This window comes from Larus michahellis, chromosome 2 (assembly GCF_964199755.1).
Source record: "Larus michahellis chromosome 2, bLarMic1.1, whole genome shotgun sequence".
Taxonomy (NCBI): Eukaryota; Metazoa; Chordata; class Aves; order Charadriiformes; family Laridae; genus Larus; species Larus michahellis.
In genome coordinates, this window is record NC_133897.1 from 125,990,430 (window position 1) to 126,007,276 (window position 16,847).

At 35.8% G+C, this 16,847-nt stretch overlaps 1 protein-coding gene across 6 annotated transcripts in view; it reads right to left on the reverse strand.

Annotated features, from left to right (window-relative positions):
* Positions 1 to 16,847, reverse strand: part of RB1CC1 (RB1 inducible coiled-coil 1) — a 77,441-nt gene that overhangs the window by 21,292 nt on the left and 39,302 nt on the right. For all 6 annotated transcript variants that reach the window (XM_074577027.1, XM_074577024.1, XM_074577029.1 and 3 more), the window contains 6 exons: positions 14,403 to 14,589; positions 14,240 to 14,321; positions 13,317 to 13,378; positions 12,174 to 12,277; positions 9,589 to 9,715; positions 1,226 to 3,141 (listed from right to left, as the gene is read on the reverse strand). In XM_074577027.1, coding sequence (XP_074433128.1) covers positions 1,226 to 3,141; positions 9,589 to 9,715; positions 12,174 to 12,277; positions 13,317 to 13,378; positions 14,240 to 14,321; positions 14,403 to 14,589 — 2,478 coding nt within the window. The remainder of the gene's footprint in view (positions 1 to 1,225; positions 3,142 to 9,588; positions 9,716 to 12,173; positions 12,278 to 13,316; positions 13,379 to 14,239; positions 14,322 to 14,402; positions 14,590 to 16,847) is intronic.

Genomic DNA, 16,847 nt, shown 5'->3' on the forward strand with positions numbered 1-16,847 from the left:
ATGGATATGTTTGCATATGAAAATCCTGAGGAAATGGGACTGAAGCGGATAATTCAAGTGAAGTGGATACTCGGATTTCCCTTGCACTATGTGAATTGTGCATGTGTGTCAGAGACTCTGCATAACCTCCCCTCTCCTTCCCTTTTCTTTTTTACATTACATTGATATTTGAAAGTTAAATGCTAACTTAAGCCTGTATCCATATTCTGTACTACTCTTCTGGCTTTTATGCCCATTCTGTCCATTTTATTGGTCTTTTCCCATTTCATGTACTTGGTATACCATAGTACCTAGAAAAAATGCTTTATTTAGGTATTGTACAAACAAGATCTATCTGCTGCATTCTGTCACACTAGAAGAACATAAACGACAAATTCTAGCATTTCAAAATAGCATATTGTTTCTAAGCAGTAGTCACACAGAAAAATGTTAGTATTTCCATTCCACAATATCATAATCTACTCTGCAGAGAGGCATTATGAACTAGTAAGTAGGTAGGATATGAGAAGTCAGAAAGAGTAATTCTAGGCATTTATGGGAAGGGAAGATATGTTTTTCTTTTTTAAATGGAAAAACACTGCAGAAATTGACAATGAAAAACGATGTTAGGATGTTCTTTAAAATTATGTTGCCCATGTGCATTTCATTATAAAGCTCAAACTGAAGACCCTGAAACACATAACGGTGGCAGCTGAAGTCAATGGGAGTCCAGGTAGCCATGGGGCAGTTCTCAGTCAATCATAGATATTTCCACACACTTTTTCATGCCACTGTTAGCATCAAGAGTGTATAGTTAGCCAATACAGATATGTAAGAAAGATACCAGCCTAAAAGCTAGCCACTGCATGCTCACACAGTGCTAATACCAGAGCAACGTATGAGAAAGGATAGAGAGGCTGAGACCATCAAAATTGGTATTTCAAGCAACAAGCTATTGTGGAAACACTCCTTCAATGTAACACTACAAGACTGAAATACAAAACTTTCATTGCTGTCTGGAAATAATATTGTATAAGATATTTTACAATCTTTAAGATTAACTACAGACACAGGAATATCAGTACCTATAAAATGGAAGTAACTTGAAACTTGAATATGGAAACCAACCCAGATAAATACTATTACAACGCATAGAAAATTTACTTGCTGCATAGTACATCACAAATATACCATATTAATTACTTTAAAATACTAGGAAAACACAGCAACTTAATTCTTACAGTACCTCCGATTTACTTGCATCTCAAGTTGTTGTATTTTTTCCAAAAGCCCTTTTTCAGCAGCTTCCCTCTGTAATTCAAACTCTTTACAAGCAGTTTGTACTGCATCCTCTTTTTCACAATTGAGCTTCTGAATGAGCAACTGCCTGTCTTGTTCTTGGTTAGATACTAACAGTTCTTTCTCTTCCTTAAGCTTATGGATAATAGCTTCATATTTTTCCTGCTGCTCACAGAGAGACAATTTTTCTGTTTTTTCTTTTTCTAGGGCATTCGCTTCCAACTCTAACTTACTTTGTAGCTCTGTTATTTGCTCTGAAAGTCTTTTTTCGGCCTCAGAAGTTTTTTGATGAAGAAGCGTTACTTTATTTAGTTCGGTTCTAAGCAGGTTTGACTCTTCTTCATATCTGTCTACCAGCTCAGAAATGCACTGATCTTTCTCAATTGTCATCAAAGTCCTTAGTTCCGATAAGCCCACTTGATATTCATCATTGTTAATTTGTATTTTATTGTTTAATTTATCTATCTCCCTTTTTAAGCTTTCTGTTTCCTTATCAATCTGAGATTTTAAGGTCTCTTGTTGCTGGTTTCTGCTTTCTTCCAAAAGAAGCTTCATTTCATCAGTTTCTGCCTCCTTCAGGGCAAGTTCAACTTCTAATTTGCACCTCAAATCAGAGAGATCTGAAAGCTTGAGTTGCAACTCTTCTACTTGTTGTTGTTTCTCTTGCACAACTACCGCATGAGATTCCTGCATTTGTTCAAGTCTATGCTGGTTCTCTTTTTTTAATTTGTCTAAACAGTCCTTGTGCTCAGCTAGCACCTTCTCAAATTCCTGTAAATGCCTGGCCTGTAGGTTGTTTTCCAGTTCTTTTAAATGGCTTTGCTCTAAACTCTCAAGTTCTGCCCTCAGAAGTTGTAGTTTTTCATTGTTTTCAACATGAAGTTTTTTCAAGTCTTCAAGGACTATCTCACGTGACTGTCTCAGTTCCTTAATTTCACAATTTTGTGTCTCCATTTGGCATTCCAATTCAAGTAATTTCTGGTCTTTTTCATTCTGAAGGCAAACTACAGCTTCTTTCTCATTTTTCACCATTGCAAATTCATCATTCTTATTCTGAAGAACTTCCTCAAGGCCTAATAAGTCACCTTTTAACTTTTTAATTTTCTTCTTATTTTCTTCACCATCCTCCACTAATTTATTTATTTTAGTTTCATATTCACTTTTCAAAGACTGTAATTCTTTTTGATGTTTATCTTTTAGTGTTTTTTCAAGTGAAAGTTTTACCTTCTCAATGGTATTTACTATTTCTAATGAAGTGCATTTTAAAGAATTAGAAAAGTCACATTGTTCTCTTTGTACAAGTGTTCTAAAGTGGCAAAGATCTTCTTTTATACCTCTTAAGTGTACCTTTGAGTCTTGGGCAATAACCTTACACTTCTCCACGCAAGCACCGAGAGATGCATTTTCTACTGAAACGTCCTTTACACAAGCATTTGTATCTTGCATACGCCTACTGTCTATTGCATTGATAACTGAAGAATAAAGAGATTCCACCATCATTTCTGGACTTTGTGGATCACTTATTACATTAGGAGACACTGGATTTTCTTCTATTACAAATTCATTTACTGCTGACATAAAGTCAGATTCTGGACTTTCTGCTAATGAATCCAAGTCTAATGATCCTTGCTTAAGAGCTTGCTCCAAGTTTGGATGGGCGATAGTTTCAAAATCAAATGTATGAGCATCAATGCTGTCTGGAGACAGCTCTTCTAATGGAGCTGGGGGACACACAGGCGGACAGAGGGGACCCTGAAGACTGAGTGATGGAGGAGTTCTTGAAGAGGTAGCAATTGCGGTTGCTGTTGTACTTTCCATCCTTGGTGTAGTAGCAGATTGTGGCGATGCTTGACTATTGGAGGCCTACAAGTTATAAAATATGAAACAAACATTTAACAAAGTGAGAGGCGAAACTGTTAATAATTTAAATTGATTAAAAATTCCCAGGCAAAACAAAAGTTAAAAAGTCAGCCTTGTTATTCATAACAGTCCGAAATACATATGACTAAAATTAAAGTAAGAATTGCAGAAATTCAGAGAGATTTTCAGTAAGTTTCAAAAAAGCACCATTTGTAAATACATAAATATTAAATGTTCATCTATCCAAAATTCCTACATAGATCACATATAATTGTATTCGAAAGTCCTGAAACCTAAGTTTGGATGATACAAAGTCTGAAGTAACCAGTCAGAAATACTGGTTACTTTGTTTTCTAACAGCCTATTGATTTCAGTTTTCCTAATAATTTTGTTACTAAAATATTTTTTATTGCAGCCAATACTGCTTATAAAGATCAGTGTAATCCACTCACTATTAATATAGTAAACTAAGGCAGCATATAAAAAGCTTTACTACAACAAAATTTGTCTAATAACATATCAAAAACATGCATGAGAATTGTTCTGCTTGTGAGAGTGTAGCACAGTGTAATAAAGGGCACATTCTAATTAAAAGCAACACCCTGACTTTTCAGAATGCAAGGCCTCACAGTCTGAGTAGAATTCCTCTCCCGCCCCCCCCCCCACTGCTCCTACCACTCTCAATTTTTGTCATTTTGCCTCTAGACCTTGGATGCCACCAAATCTGATTCTGTAGCAACAGATCCTTCAATATTCAGCTGAAAAGCTAATGGTTAGAATAATCACGCATAATCATCCATGAGTAACAGTTTGTAAGCCAATACAAAGATTAAATGAAGCTTCTCCACCTTCATGGAACTGTTCCCAAGTAATTTTGATCAATTCCAGTGTTTTTTTTATTCTTAAAAGGCTAAAAACTTCCCTTCAAATCCATTTTCCAGTTAACTATGATTAGATAACATGTTTAAATCTCATTATCATCAGCTCTTGTTCGTTACTATATGAATTATAAAGCAAGATCTCAAGCTCCAGTGCATAATCTGTTGTAAATTCATGCACAGTTTTGGAAAACGAATCCTTGCTATTCCAAAGACATCATACTTTTCCATACTGCCATGGAGTATATACTTTAAGTGAATTCAGGTGAAGTTTGATTAATCATAGCTATAATAGTTTTAACTGCAGGCTAAGTTACATGCACTTATTTCTATGCACCTGAAATTCAGTAAAGCACCATTTTGAAAGGCTTTAAAAAATAATCAACTTCAGCAAGGCCTTAGAGATCGTGCAAACAGCCTGTGTCCTGTGATTTTCAAACTTGTTGTATGCCACTAAAACTCAATTTAGCTCAAAGTATGATGTATTTACAAGATTACACTTCAGTTATCTTTACTATTTAATAGCTTGCAAGCTTTGTTTCACAGATTAAATGAGATGTGTATTAAAGTCCTTGTCCTTTACGATCTTCACATCTACCAGAACTAGGAAGAAATGGTCAACCTGTAGTATCTTATACTATTAACTATTAAATACAACAGGGAATATAAAAGCCCTAATGCCAACAATAATATCATCTGTAGATTCTTAGAACAAAAATATAAACCTGAAGCTTCAGCAAGTGGAGAACACATCCCAGTGGAAGCCAAAAAGCAATGTACAGCCTCAGTATCCACCAAGGATGCATTCCTGAACAAGTTTCTAATAAGATGGATAGCAAAGCAATGTTTCCTAAGAAAATTACAGTGAAATACGTGGTCAAAATACATAAGGAGAGTATCTGTGACACATAGGATAAAGAGGCATGAGCAGAATCATCAGGATCTGGAAGAGATGTTGAGTTTTTTGAACGGATCAGCATTCTGAAAGATCTCAGCTGCATTGCCTGTAACACCATAGCTCAACCATTACCTTGCTTTTCCATCCTTCATCCTTGAAGGACTTGTTTGATCTTATTCATCTGAGGAACGTGACCATCTTGAAAAGAAACTGTTCTTAAAGACTCATGGGAATATTTGTAGTAAGAGATTCCTATAAGATGTTCAGTCTCAAAATGCTGGAGATCTTTCAGAATGGTGCTCTTCTCCAAAAAGCCAACACTGCCTCCAGCTGATAATCCTGATGATCCTGCTTATGTGCCTCTTCTGAACCACCCAGCACTGTCTCCATGCATTAAATCATGTGTCTGTTGTTCTTTAGTACTTTAGTTTTTACTGAAGAAATTTTTGCTATCCATTGAACTCAGCTACTTGACTGGTGACAGTTAGTGGAGCCGGGCAATAAATGGTCATTAACAAAACTCAAAAAAAACCCAGACAGAAGTGACAGGTATTGGACTGCTGGGACTGCTGATGTATAAATAGCTGATTTGTGTTTTCTCAATCTTTTACAAATGGCTGCTATCCAAAAAGGGACCCTGCTCCTCTCTGTACCATGTAAATGTTCTCTTAATGGAGATAAATTGTGACTAACTGAATTCTGAACTAAGAGTTAAGAAGAATCTATTTCCAGCTCTGACACTCATCTATTCAGCAAAACTGTATTTACACCTCACCTCTATTAGCCTTTGCATCTATATGAAAGTAAATCATATAATGATTTTTAAATCCAATGATGAAAACCCACTGTAAAAATCCTTATGTTCATTATATACAGACTATTGTCTTTATAAAAATGAATACAGGACAGGAGACAAAAAAACTTGAAGGGAAATGCTGCTTTTGTTAAAGGTACTATTAGTCCAGGTTTTCCCTTGGGTTTAATTTCAGTTTGTTGTTTATCTGAGAAAATTTAGAAAAACAAATGTTGAAGGATACTGTATACACTGACACATGCCCAGATTCAAAGCATATGTTTTAAGTGACAAACATTTAACACTGATAAACCAGAACTTAACAGTAATAACAGCTAGCATCATAGAAATCAGTAAGCACATGCTAAAAGACGACTTTAAACACTTTGAATATTAGAAGGCCCTACAGAAAGCCACATGCAAAGGAAAGGTATTTACTTTTGTCACCCCTGCAGAATCATCCTAGAAGGTAAAGAGTAAGAGCACAGCATGAAGAATAACACACACACACAAAAATATAACAGTCACTGTGTGGAGCAACACTCTACTGAGCTTGATTTCTTCATGACCTGGGGCTGTAACAAATTCCATGTCTTTGCAGAGGCCGCTGTGAGCTGGCTCTCTAGTTAGAGTACCAGATTTCTGCCTAATGAAGAATTAAACCTCATATTTTGAGTAGCTGAAACTATACGGAAGACTTCGTTTACAGATGCCTATTTCCCTGAGAAGCTGGTGCCTGCCATCTGGTCTATTTACAATCTACAGGCAGCAATGTATGCATATGTCATATACTGTAATTCCTGTGGTGACAAAGGAAAAGGAATGAAGAGCAAACAAGAAAAAAATAGAAAGCACAGACAGAGAAGCAGAGTTAAGTTCTCAGGTGTTGCTGGATTACGTGCCTTGTTCTAGTTACGTTACTATGATTGACATAGTCAGGGAAAGATTACAAACAGTGTTTGAATTCCAAACTCAACTAGAACAAATGGTAGATTCACCGTCTGATTTGAAAAGCCAAATCTCTTACAAGAGAAACTTTTAATACCAAAGGATCACATATGTTAATCACCTACTAACCGTGCAGAAGACACCTTAATCATCTTACCTGACTCCTACAGGCACCTTAACTTTCTCCTGGACATCTTTAACCCAATCACTGATCTGCTTAAACTTTGTCTGGATTATGGAAGTGAGAGGGCACAGCAATCTTTGGTGTGAGACCATTAAATTACAAAGAATAAGCACAAAGCTTTAAAAAGGAAAACATTTCAGATTTAAAAAGTAGTAAACAAATTAAAAATCCACAACAATGTTCTTTAACTACTCTGATATAATACAAAAAAAAATAAAATAGGTTATCAGAGAAGCACATTATCATTAATGTTCCAGGAACTTGAAAGCTGAAATAATAAGAGCTATGGGGATACTTAAGACATGCTACTAATGTACCCAATAAGGTGTTGGATCTCCTCTCTGACTTGCTCTTTGCTCACTTGTCTGCAGCCACAGCTTTTCACTCCTGCCTAAAGTAACTATCAAAACAGCAGCTGTTGTGGCTGATGCAGTAGGATGAACTTGTCCCCAACCCAGACAGAGATAAACTGCTGCACTCCCAACAAGCTAGAGAAACTATCCCAGTCTAACTTAAAAGAACCAGGCTTCTGCTGCCACTTGTGTGGAAAGGGAGGTCGGTGTTGAATGTCTCTCTTCGGGAGAGTACAAGAGCAACATTCTGCTATATGGGCAACACTTAACACCTGCACAGACATTGCCAACTCGGGCAAAACTGGGAATATATCTCACAGTTCACCAACAGAGTGCGTAGGGGCACGAAGCTACAGGTATCTTCAGGACTACTATTAAATGTTTATTCATCCTTCTAATTACGTACTGTAAATTCCCAGCAATACTAAGGATAAGAAAGGAACATTTACAAATTATTTCAGTAATTTCACACAAAAAAAGAACACAGGCAAAAGGACTATAATTTAAAAAACACTTCTAGATCATCTGCGGAACAAAGCAACACAGAGAAAGGCCTAGTATCTTTCATCAAGTAACAACAAGAGCGCTGTCATTCAGAAAGAAAAATATCTCTGGCAGATTATTTGCTTCAATTCCAAAAAAAAAAAAAAAGTTCAAATGAATCACTGAAATTACACACAGAGATGGGTGTTTTCAAGATGACATCATGAATGGCCCAGCTCTGACTGTGCAATGCAATTTACTCTAAGGAAAGAGACAATTATCCGAATCTGTCTAAGCACTTGATGTTTCTGAGTCAGACAAGAATCCAAACTGGTCAAAGCACAGCATAAGAGAAGAGTGGAAAAAACAGCTTCCCCTGATCTGGCAAACATCTTTTTTGTGAAGCCAGACACTGATAAAAGTTTCTCAGATAAGCAAGTCTGAGCCAAAAAGGGCAAGCCATGAAGACTTGAACAAGTAAGGCAGCTTTGCTGTTTCTTTTTCTACTGTTATTATATTTAATTAAAAGTTGCTCCTTTGATTTATTTCACACTCTTCTGACACTGCAAGCCTTAGCAAAAAATTAATTCATTAGAACACCTGTCACTATCCTGGTTTCTTTTGAGAAAAATTTTAGGATGCTTCAAGTTGAGGGTGGATGTCTATATTTCAGAGCATGGTCTGTTGAACAGCATGTTCAGAAAACTCCCAAATTTCACAAAATTTACACCACTCCTAGCCATTCCATTGGCTAATAAAGCTGCCAGGCCCTAACACTCTTGTTCTTAATGGTTGTTCATATAAAAACCATCTAAAGAAAGAAAAGAGCTCAGACATGATATATGACATGCTTTTTCTATATTACAGAACAAAGAGCAGCCCAGATCTCATATTTTACGTATATGAAAGACTGCCAGTAAATCTCTTGTCCGAGTCCCAGAGGAATAAGAAGATAGAGGACTTTGTCACCTGGTTTAAACAGGAATTTGCTAAAAACCTTCTTCTAGTCAGCAAAGTGCATACAAACACTTACAACGCAGAGAACAACATAGAATCCCACATAAAAAAGAATCCCAACCTGCTAAAGAAACCAAATTTGAACCAGTCAGCTTCATATAAAGCTTTAAGCATTGCTAAATTCACCCAGAGTTTCACTGGGACAGGCTACAGTCAGAAGCTAAAAGGACCCTGTTTGGTGTATTAAGAAAGTTAGTGTCTGAATGCACAGAAATGATAAAAAGTAACTGGCACAAGCAGAGCTTTTAGGGGAAAGAATCTGCTTGACAGGCAGAGTGAAACTAGGAAGAGATCTTTTTGCCATCTGTTCCTTCTATACGTGAAGACGACGACTGCACATATTTTTCCCTTCCCCAAAAGCAGGACTGCAACAAGGGAGAAGGTGACACATCAATATTCAGGCTACCGGGAACAACCAGCCAAGGCCCTAAATTCTCCTTAACTGTTTCTGGCAAAAGGACTTTTTGCAGCAATGCTAAAATCTAGAGAAGTAACAATTTCATTAAATACAAACTAAAGTGACAAAGGCAAAATGCACATATTCTGCACAGAGAAGCTTGAGAAATTGTCAGAAAAACAGAAATATTAACAGAATAATTCTACTTCTACAATTTCTGTGGAATATAAGTGTCTGTTAAATGTTAAGATGACATCCAATAACACCTGACTATACCCTAGATAGACTCACTTTACTCACTGAAGAGCTCAAAATTCTCAGAATATTTACTAGTATGCAGTTAGAAAGGAAACTATTATTATGCAGTTATGAAACAAACTAATCTTTACATCTGGAATGACAGTTTCTATCTGACATGACTGATAAAACAGTATTATGAAAATACTCTGCTCTCTTGAACAGAATATTCTCTTTTCTTGGTAAAGAAAAACAAAAATACCTTTTGTTCATTCAGCAGGTCTGTAATGGTTTGTGACATTTCATCCAAACTCTGTGCTGCCTTTACCAGGTTATGTAGAGCACGTACATGCTGGTGAAGAGGTTCAAAGTCACAAAGTATGGGAACCCTTAAAAACAACATAGGATTAAAATTTTTTTTCCACATTGTTAATCTAATATTGAAATATATTAAGTTATTATGTGCATATTCCCACAAGACTAAGCTTCCCTCTGTGTAAGGTTTGTACTTTCTTCATTTAATCCATTTTACATGGAAAATCCCCTAAGAGCACCTGGTATTTGTGTTTTAAATTAAGAACTTGAGAGCTTTTAAGGAGTAGATAGTGATAAGCACAATGATGGGGAAGTAACATGTCAGACTCTTTCCTTCTGTGGAAAACGTTTACCAGTAGTATCTAAAGTAACAGTAACAGAAAAGAATTTATAGTGATTAGATCTGTAATTGAAGCACTTGTGTTTGCAAATGACTCTATTCTCTCCAGTTGGATTCTCTCCAACCCAGCTCTTCCTTTGAAGTAGCTATTAATTCTCTACTATTTCATTGTAATGATAGATAACCTAAATTAAAAGACTGATTAATGTGTCACGATCGCATTGCAAGTGTTGCAAGATAAGCGTTCGATTGCAAGTTTTCTAAGCCTCTGGAAAAGCAAGATTTATTTAGTTTTTCTTGAGAGTCCGTACATCCAGAATTTTTAATTGTTCAGGAATAGCTCCACTGAAATCATGAAACAGGAGTTCACTTAGACTAACAAGACAATGAAAGCATTTTGCATTCTCTTTTCTATGTATAGAGCAAGTGCTATCTAGTGTCTTTTTGTAGAATTAAGATTTCAGTAATTGTTCAAACATATAATTTCAGAAGACTGAAGCGCTGTAAGTAAATAGAAGCATCATTTTAATTATGCAGCTTAGGGGTTCAGTGCTGACAGAAGAGGACTTTGTACTGGGTCTCAGTTTGCCTATTACTTGCTCTTTGGATTTTAGATTTTTTTTTTGCTCTAAAGTTTCTTCTGAAGCTCAGTGTCTACCAAGGTGTGCAAAGAGTCACCCACTCGAGTTGCAAGTCCACCACTATCATTAATATTTCCATCAAATGTAATCCTGAGCCCAGCAATCAGGAGAAATGTGGCATAATCCCACCTCTATTGCCATCAAGTGGAAACCTATGTCACTACAATTTAGACCAACTAAAACAGCTCAGTTAGCGACTAGTTTTCTGAGAATAGCAAGGCAAAAATTCTTCCTGAACTCAGTCCAAACTTTCCAGGAGGGTCATAAAATTCTCAAACCCAGAATTCAGGCAAACGTCAGCAATACGATACTATAGTTTGCAGTTTTTTCTTGCAGAAACACTGAGGAGCAAGCCCAAGAGCATAACAAGAGAAATTAAAAGGGTACATCAGCTGCATCATGATCTAGGGCAAATCCAGTGTCAAGCAGACTAAGCTCACTATACTTACTTTTAATTCCAAAAGCAATACTGTAAGGATGGCCGGGAATTCTGAATCAAAAAAAATGTCAGTACAAAATAGAGGTGAAAAATGCAGTGAATTCGCCTCCTGCACTGTGCACCAATAACAGGTATCAGGCTGATACTTTTGGTGAACCTGACAGATGAGCATCCTCCTCTTGGATTTACCTCATCCTCCTTTGTGGGATTGTGGCCTTGGGGCCAGAAAAAAACAAAAGGAATATCATCAAATCTCTAACTGCAGATCTCTTCCAAGAGAAGGATGATGGATACATGCAGCATCTGATTATGGTCATACTGACAGACAGATCTCTTCCTAGACAGAACCTACACAGAACTTGCTACTGCCTATTTCTTGCCCATTATCTTGGTTGGCATTTCTCTGCTTGCTACAGGTTTAAGACATATAAGTTTGAAAGCTCACTCTAACAGTCTACTTTTCCAGAAAGACATCTCCAAATTCTAGGTAAGAAACTAATCCTGTCGAGTTGCCTGTGAGACAAAACAGGAGCTTTCCTGTCTAAATTTCCATGTCTGCCTCATTGTTGGGAGATAAGAAACACAGAAATAAAGCTTTGCTCAAAATGATGGACTTTCATAGACAGCAGAGGCACTTAGAGAATATACCTTTTCTTAAAATAAGTCTGTCAAAGAAAAGGCAGTAACTGAATACAGGAGATCTCTATGATCTCATGCTGGGCTAAAGAAATTTATTTTATTTCCTCCAGAATACCACTTAACAAAGAGCAAATAAAAAAAACCCAATCTAATTCTGATCCAACAAAACAAAGTTATGAATTTCAGTTTAAAACTGACAACTGGTTTTTTTTGGTTTTTAGCTCTGAGGCAGCTCAGAGGAACATCCAACATCCTTGACATCTCAATACAGAATACATGTGTTCAAATTATCCCAGCTTCAGTACGTGAAGCATGTAGATAATATGTATCTCCATTAAGTCAGTGAAGACTACAGCTTAAGAATGACATCAGTTCAAAAAATATCTTGCCCATTCCTTATGAAAAACGATCTCGGGAGGGAGCGGAGGGGGGGCAGCTATTTTCATAACATACAGTTTAAAAAGGTGCTTTACCTGAGTAGTGGCTGTACTTCTGACGGACAAAAAGACTGCAAAAACTGCAAGTCACTTAATGAGATATCTGGAAGCTCACTGTCAAATCTGCGAGGTTTTCGTGTCTGTATGAAGAAGAAATTAATTTACACATTGTTAAGGTAAATAATATCAAGATAACTAAAGAAGGATTAAAAAAGAACTTAACTAATAACACAGAAAAGTTGGTGTTAAGTTTCTCTCACAAAAAAAAGTCTATTTTTTTTTTTAAAGGAACCATGCCTGGCCTCACATCCCTAAAAATAATAATTTACATTTATAGTCATTGATCTACCCATACTCAGGCAACAGTAGAATAGAGTATTTCAGTTGGAAGGAACCTCAACGATCATCTAGACCAACTTCCTTCCTATTACTAAGCTTCATAAACGTTAAGGTTGTGTTTAAAAAGTTAAGGGATAAGAGATGATACTGAAGCTTTCTTTACTGTGCTGCTAAACATACAGTCAAATATTAATTCTGTTCAGTATTCAAAACAGTGAAGTGAGTGGCATTTTTATTTTCCCAAGTATCCTATAAAAAAAGCTGCAAAGGAGAAGCTGAAAAGGTTAAACAAGGCAAAGTGAGATGGCAACATTAGAATCAAGGAGAATTATCTTATTTGAACTGACCAAGCTTTAGGAAATCTAAGTTAACCATCAATGCTTGATTACAGGTATACTTTTTCACCCCTTCACGTTAACAGCCAATAAAGAGACAAAAATGCTTTTCTACTCATCCAGTGATTATAGAAAAACACAAAAACCTTTTACTTCCTTTTACCATCCGATTAACTTTATCTCTCTGCTATTCAGAGGAGATAATTAGATGATGAAATTATCCCCATGGCTCCTTTTTTCTGATCATTAATAGCAATTTTTTGTTCAATACCACAGACCCCTTGTTAAAAATGAGTACTGAGTTGACATTTCCTCTCCCACTACACTGCAAGTTATGAACCAATGTTAATACAGGTCACTTGAAATAGCAAAGAAAACTATCCCCCAGCTTTTTCATCTGTGCCAGAACAACCTGACAGGCACTGATCTGCCTGTCAGGCAACCTGACCTTGAATGAATTAAGCATAAGTTTTAAATAAAACCCAAAAATATATTGAGTACATACACAAAAGGATGGAGGCCAGGAATCAAGTCCTCTAAACAAACGATTCCTTAGAAAAGACTTCCCTGGACAAAGAAGAAACAGTTATTTAAAAGAAAGAAACACAACATACAAACAATGTCTCAAGAGAAAACAGTTAAGCTACTGCAGTTTTAACAGCTGAATTAAATTTGAAATTATTACTAACTATGCCATTTCTTGACAACATCAAAACTGCAAGTGACAGAACTTCATGCAAAACCCACTAAGTAGAACTACTCACTTCATTGAAGCTTTTTTGCTTAATGTTTACCCCTGCAAAAGCCTCAACTCCTTTTTCAAATTTTCATTGTAATCTTGCTAATTTCCTTTCCAAAATTTTGATAAACTTTCACTCAACTTTCTTATTTTAGCAGTTCATTCAGAACTTAAGTTGCAAACTTTGCAGAAAATGAGAAAAAATAATCAGATTTCTTTTACCATCAACTTCAATTATTTTTTTTTAACTTTTGGTCAAAGTCTTTAGACATGGGTCTTCATTATTGGTTGTTTGTTTGTTTTTTAAAGTTGTACAGAGGAAGTTATAGCCTTACCCGAATATTCAGTACTGGTTTTAAAAGTGTGATTTAAAAGAACAGAAAAAGCTCATGCACAACATTCAAACAGAAACCACATTCAAATTTAATAATTAGAAGTCTTTTACAATCACTAAACAAATTACAACTTTCACAGTATTTTGGATAATCTATATGAAACAATTAATTTGATTACTAGAAAAAAATTTGTTCATAATATGACCATCTGCCACACTGCATGCATTTTCTATTTAAGTCTAAAAAAGAAAACTTATAATGTATTAAAGCTGCAACGTAACAAAAGTATTTTAACTACAAAAGACAAGTGTCACTTAACCATAATTCTGATCTCACAGAAGAGAAAGTACTTACTGAACAGTTTACCAAAAGATTCCCTTTTTGCCTTTTCAGCTTCATACAGGTGTTTCCCATCTTTTATCAAAGCACCCGCCCACTGTGGAAGGGAAAAATATGTAGTTAGTTGTTAATTTATACATTGACACAAAGGTTTGGTCTCGAAGTTTTACTTACTTACCTCCCTGTAGTGTTTTATGAACATTTTTCTTCTCACAACCTCAACAACAGCTAGACAGTACATTTGAGGAACAGTACTGAGAGCCTCTACAACCTTGACCCTTTCTAGGAGCTCTGTTACAAGACGAAGCAATGCTTGTAGTTTCTCTCCATCTTGGTCAGCATGAAGCATTACAAAACAACACCACCTACAAAAGTAGGTTACACTTTAGAAGATAACAACTTCGTCATCTTTTCTGCATTTAAATTTCACTAAGATTAGCAACATGTCTGGATGAACTGAACATTGACATCATTGTACGTGGGACAACAACAGGTTATCTGGAAGTACCAAGCAATTCAGAATCCAGTAGTCACCTTGCAGTTCCCTGTTAATTTCTCACAGTAAGATATTCACATTAGTGCTCAAAAAATGATCACTTGCCATCATTTCAGTTAATTTTTTTTTTTTTTAAAAAGTAATGCTCTTAACACACATAACCTTAAGAGGAATGAAACATACCTTTCTCCAGAAGAATTAAAAAAACATCCAGAGCAAAGAAGGGACTACTTTTTGTTTATAAATCTTAAAAATACTTATTGAAAAGCATTAGCAAGAAATATTAAGAGTAGGGATACTGTCAAAGAAATAAGATCAAAACACTGTTTGGGAAGCTCACACCATCTACTCACGTACTACAGATAACAGCCCCTGTGACATACAAATTCTCACACCTTGTAACCACACCTTCAATTATCTTATTGATACAATCAATACATTAATTTCAAGCACAGCCACCAACATAACTAAGTCACAGGATAACTAATGAAAAGGCGATCATCTGGTGATGGGGAGAGGAAACATTACAGCAACTTTGCAATCACAGAAGGCAAAAGGTGGAGGTATATCCCACAAGTAATAAAAAAAAAATTTGGTTTTTTTCTTGACAGAAGTGAAGTGAAAATGAAACAACAAATACAAACAAGTCAATATTAAGCGACTAGGAACATATATTAACATGGAAACTACAAGACCCACTCTGTTGACTTTCTCATAGTATTCAGTAGTAAGAAATAAAAAGAAGGCATTATATGAAGCCAACAAGTGGCCAGTTCAAAACACAAAAAGGAAGTACATTTTCCACACAACATACGGTTAAGTTGCAGAATTTGCAAAAAATAGAAGTTTGTGGATTCAAGAAGAAGCTGGACTAGTTCAAGGAAAAACCTCTCCATCAGCAATTAAACAGAAGAGCTGCTTCTAGAGCAGATAAGAATATTCTTCTCTAAGAATATTTAGATATAGTTAAGTTTATGTTCTTTCCTCATTATTAGATTCCCATTACGGTCATTTGCTAGTAACTGCTTCTGAAGAGTAGCTAGAAGAATGTTTGGTTTGACACAAAATACAGTGGGGGTTTTTGTATGTCTGTTTCGTGGTTGGGTTTTTTTGGGGAGTGGGGGGAAGTGGTGGCAAGTTGTTGATGGGTTTTAATTTTTTGTTTTTTTAAACATCTATGCTTTGTTCTTCTCTTCAGATCTATCCTCTTTCCATTCACTCTCCACACCTCACTAGCTTATTCCTTCATAAAGGGATGTAAGCCTTTTCCTCTAATAACTCATGAATTAAGTGTATACTACACAAATACTTTAATATATAGGAAATAAAAGTGATATTTATGTCAATCTAGGCTCTACTTACTATCCCTAAATACCTGCTACAATGAAAAATAGTGGAAAAATGTTATCTTTTCATTGGGTTAAGAGCAGATGCATAGGCAACAAATTCAAATTTCGATTTACCTAGCAGTAATTTATTTTACCAACACAACAGGACCTTTGTCACTAGTACACTGCTGCTTCTTCCCGCACCTTGCATCTGCCTCATCTATACAAACTGCAATCCCTTCAAGAAGAAAAAAATGGATCTTCTTGATGGATATCACAGAATCCAGTATGCAAGTCTAACAGAGTCACAATGTTGCCTAATTATTTGCTGCTAGCATAAACAACTTTTTTTCCTTCTAAAAATTATTAAACTCTGTATACTTTTCCTCTTTATCTTGACAAGTTATCTAAAGTTTAATTATTAAAGTGCAGTCCCCATTGAGCAATACAGACTACTTACTGCCTTCCACATTATACATTAATGATGCTTACATGAAAAATCACCATTTTTACTGGCTATGACTAGATATAATTATTTTTCGTGAACTACAAGTAAAACAAACTATTGCCATTTTTTTCTCCTTTGATGTGATCACAAGCTACTGAAGAGTGTTTCACTTATGCTTAATCCTTTGAAAATATCAATATAATTGCCAGTCGAATTTTAAATAAGATACTGTTGGCTTCTGAGGTTGATGAGAGGAGCGGGGATTGTAGGTTCTTGGATACTGTTTTATTGATATGAAGACTGTTTAAACTCTAAGAAAAGTTTCTCTTGAAATAGTATTTTGTTTCACAC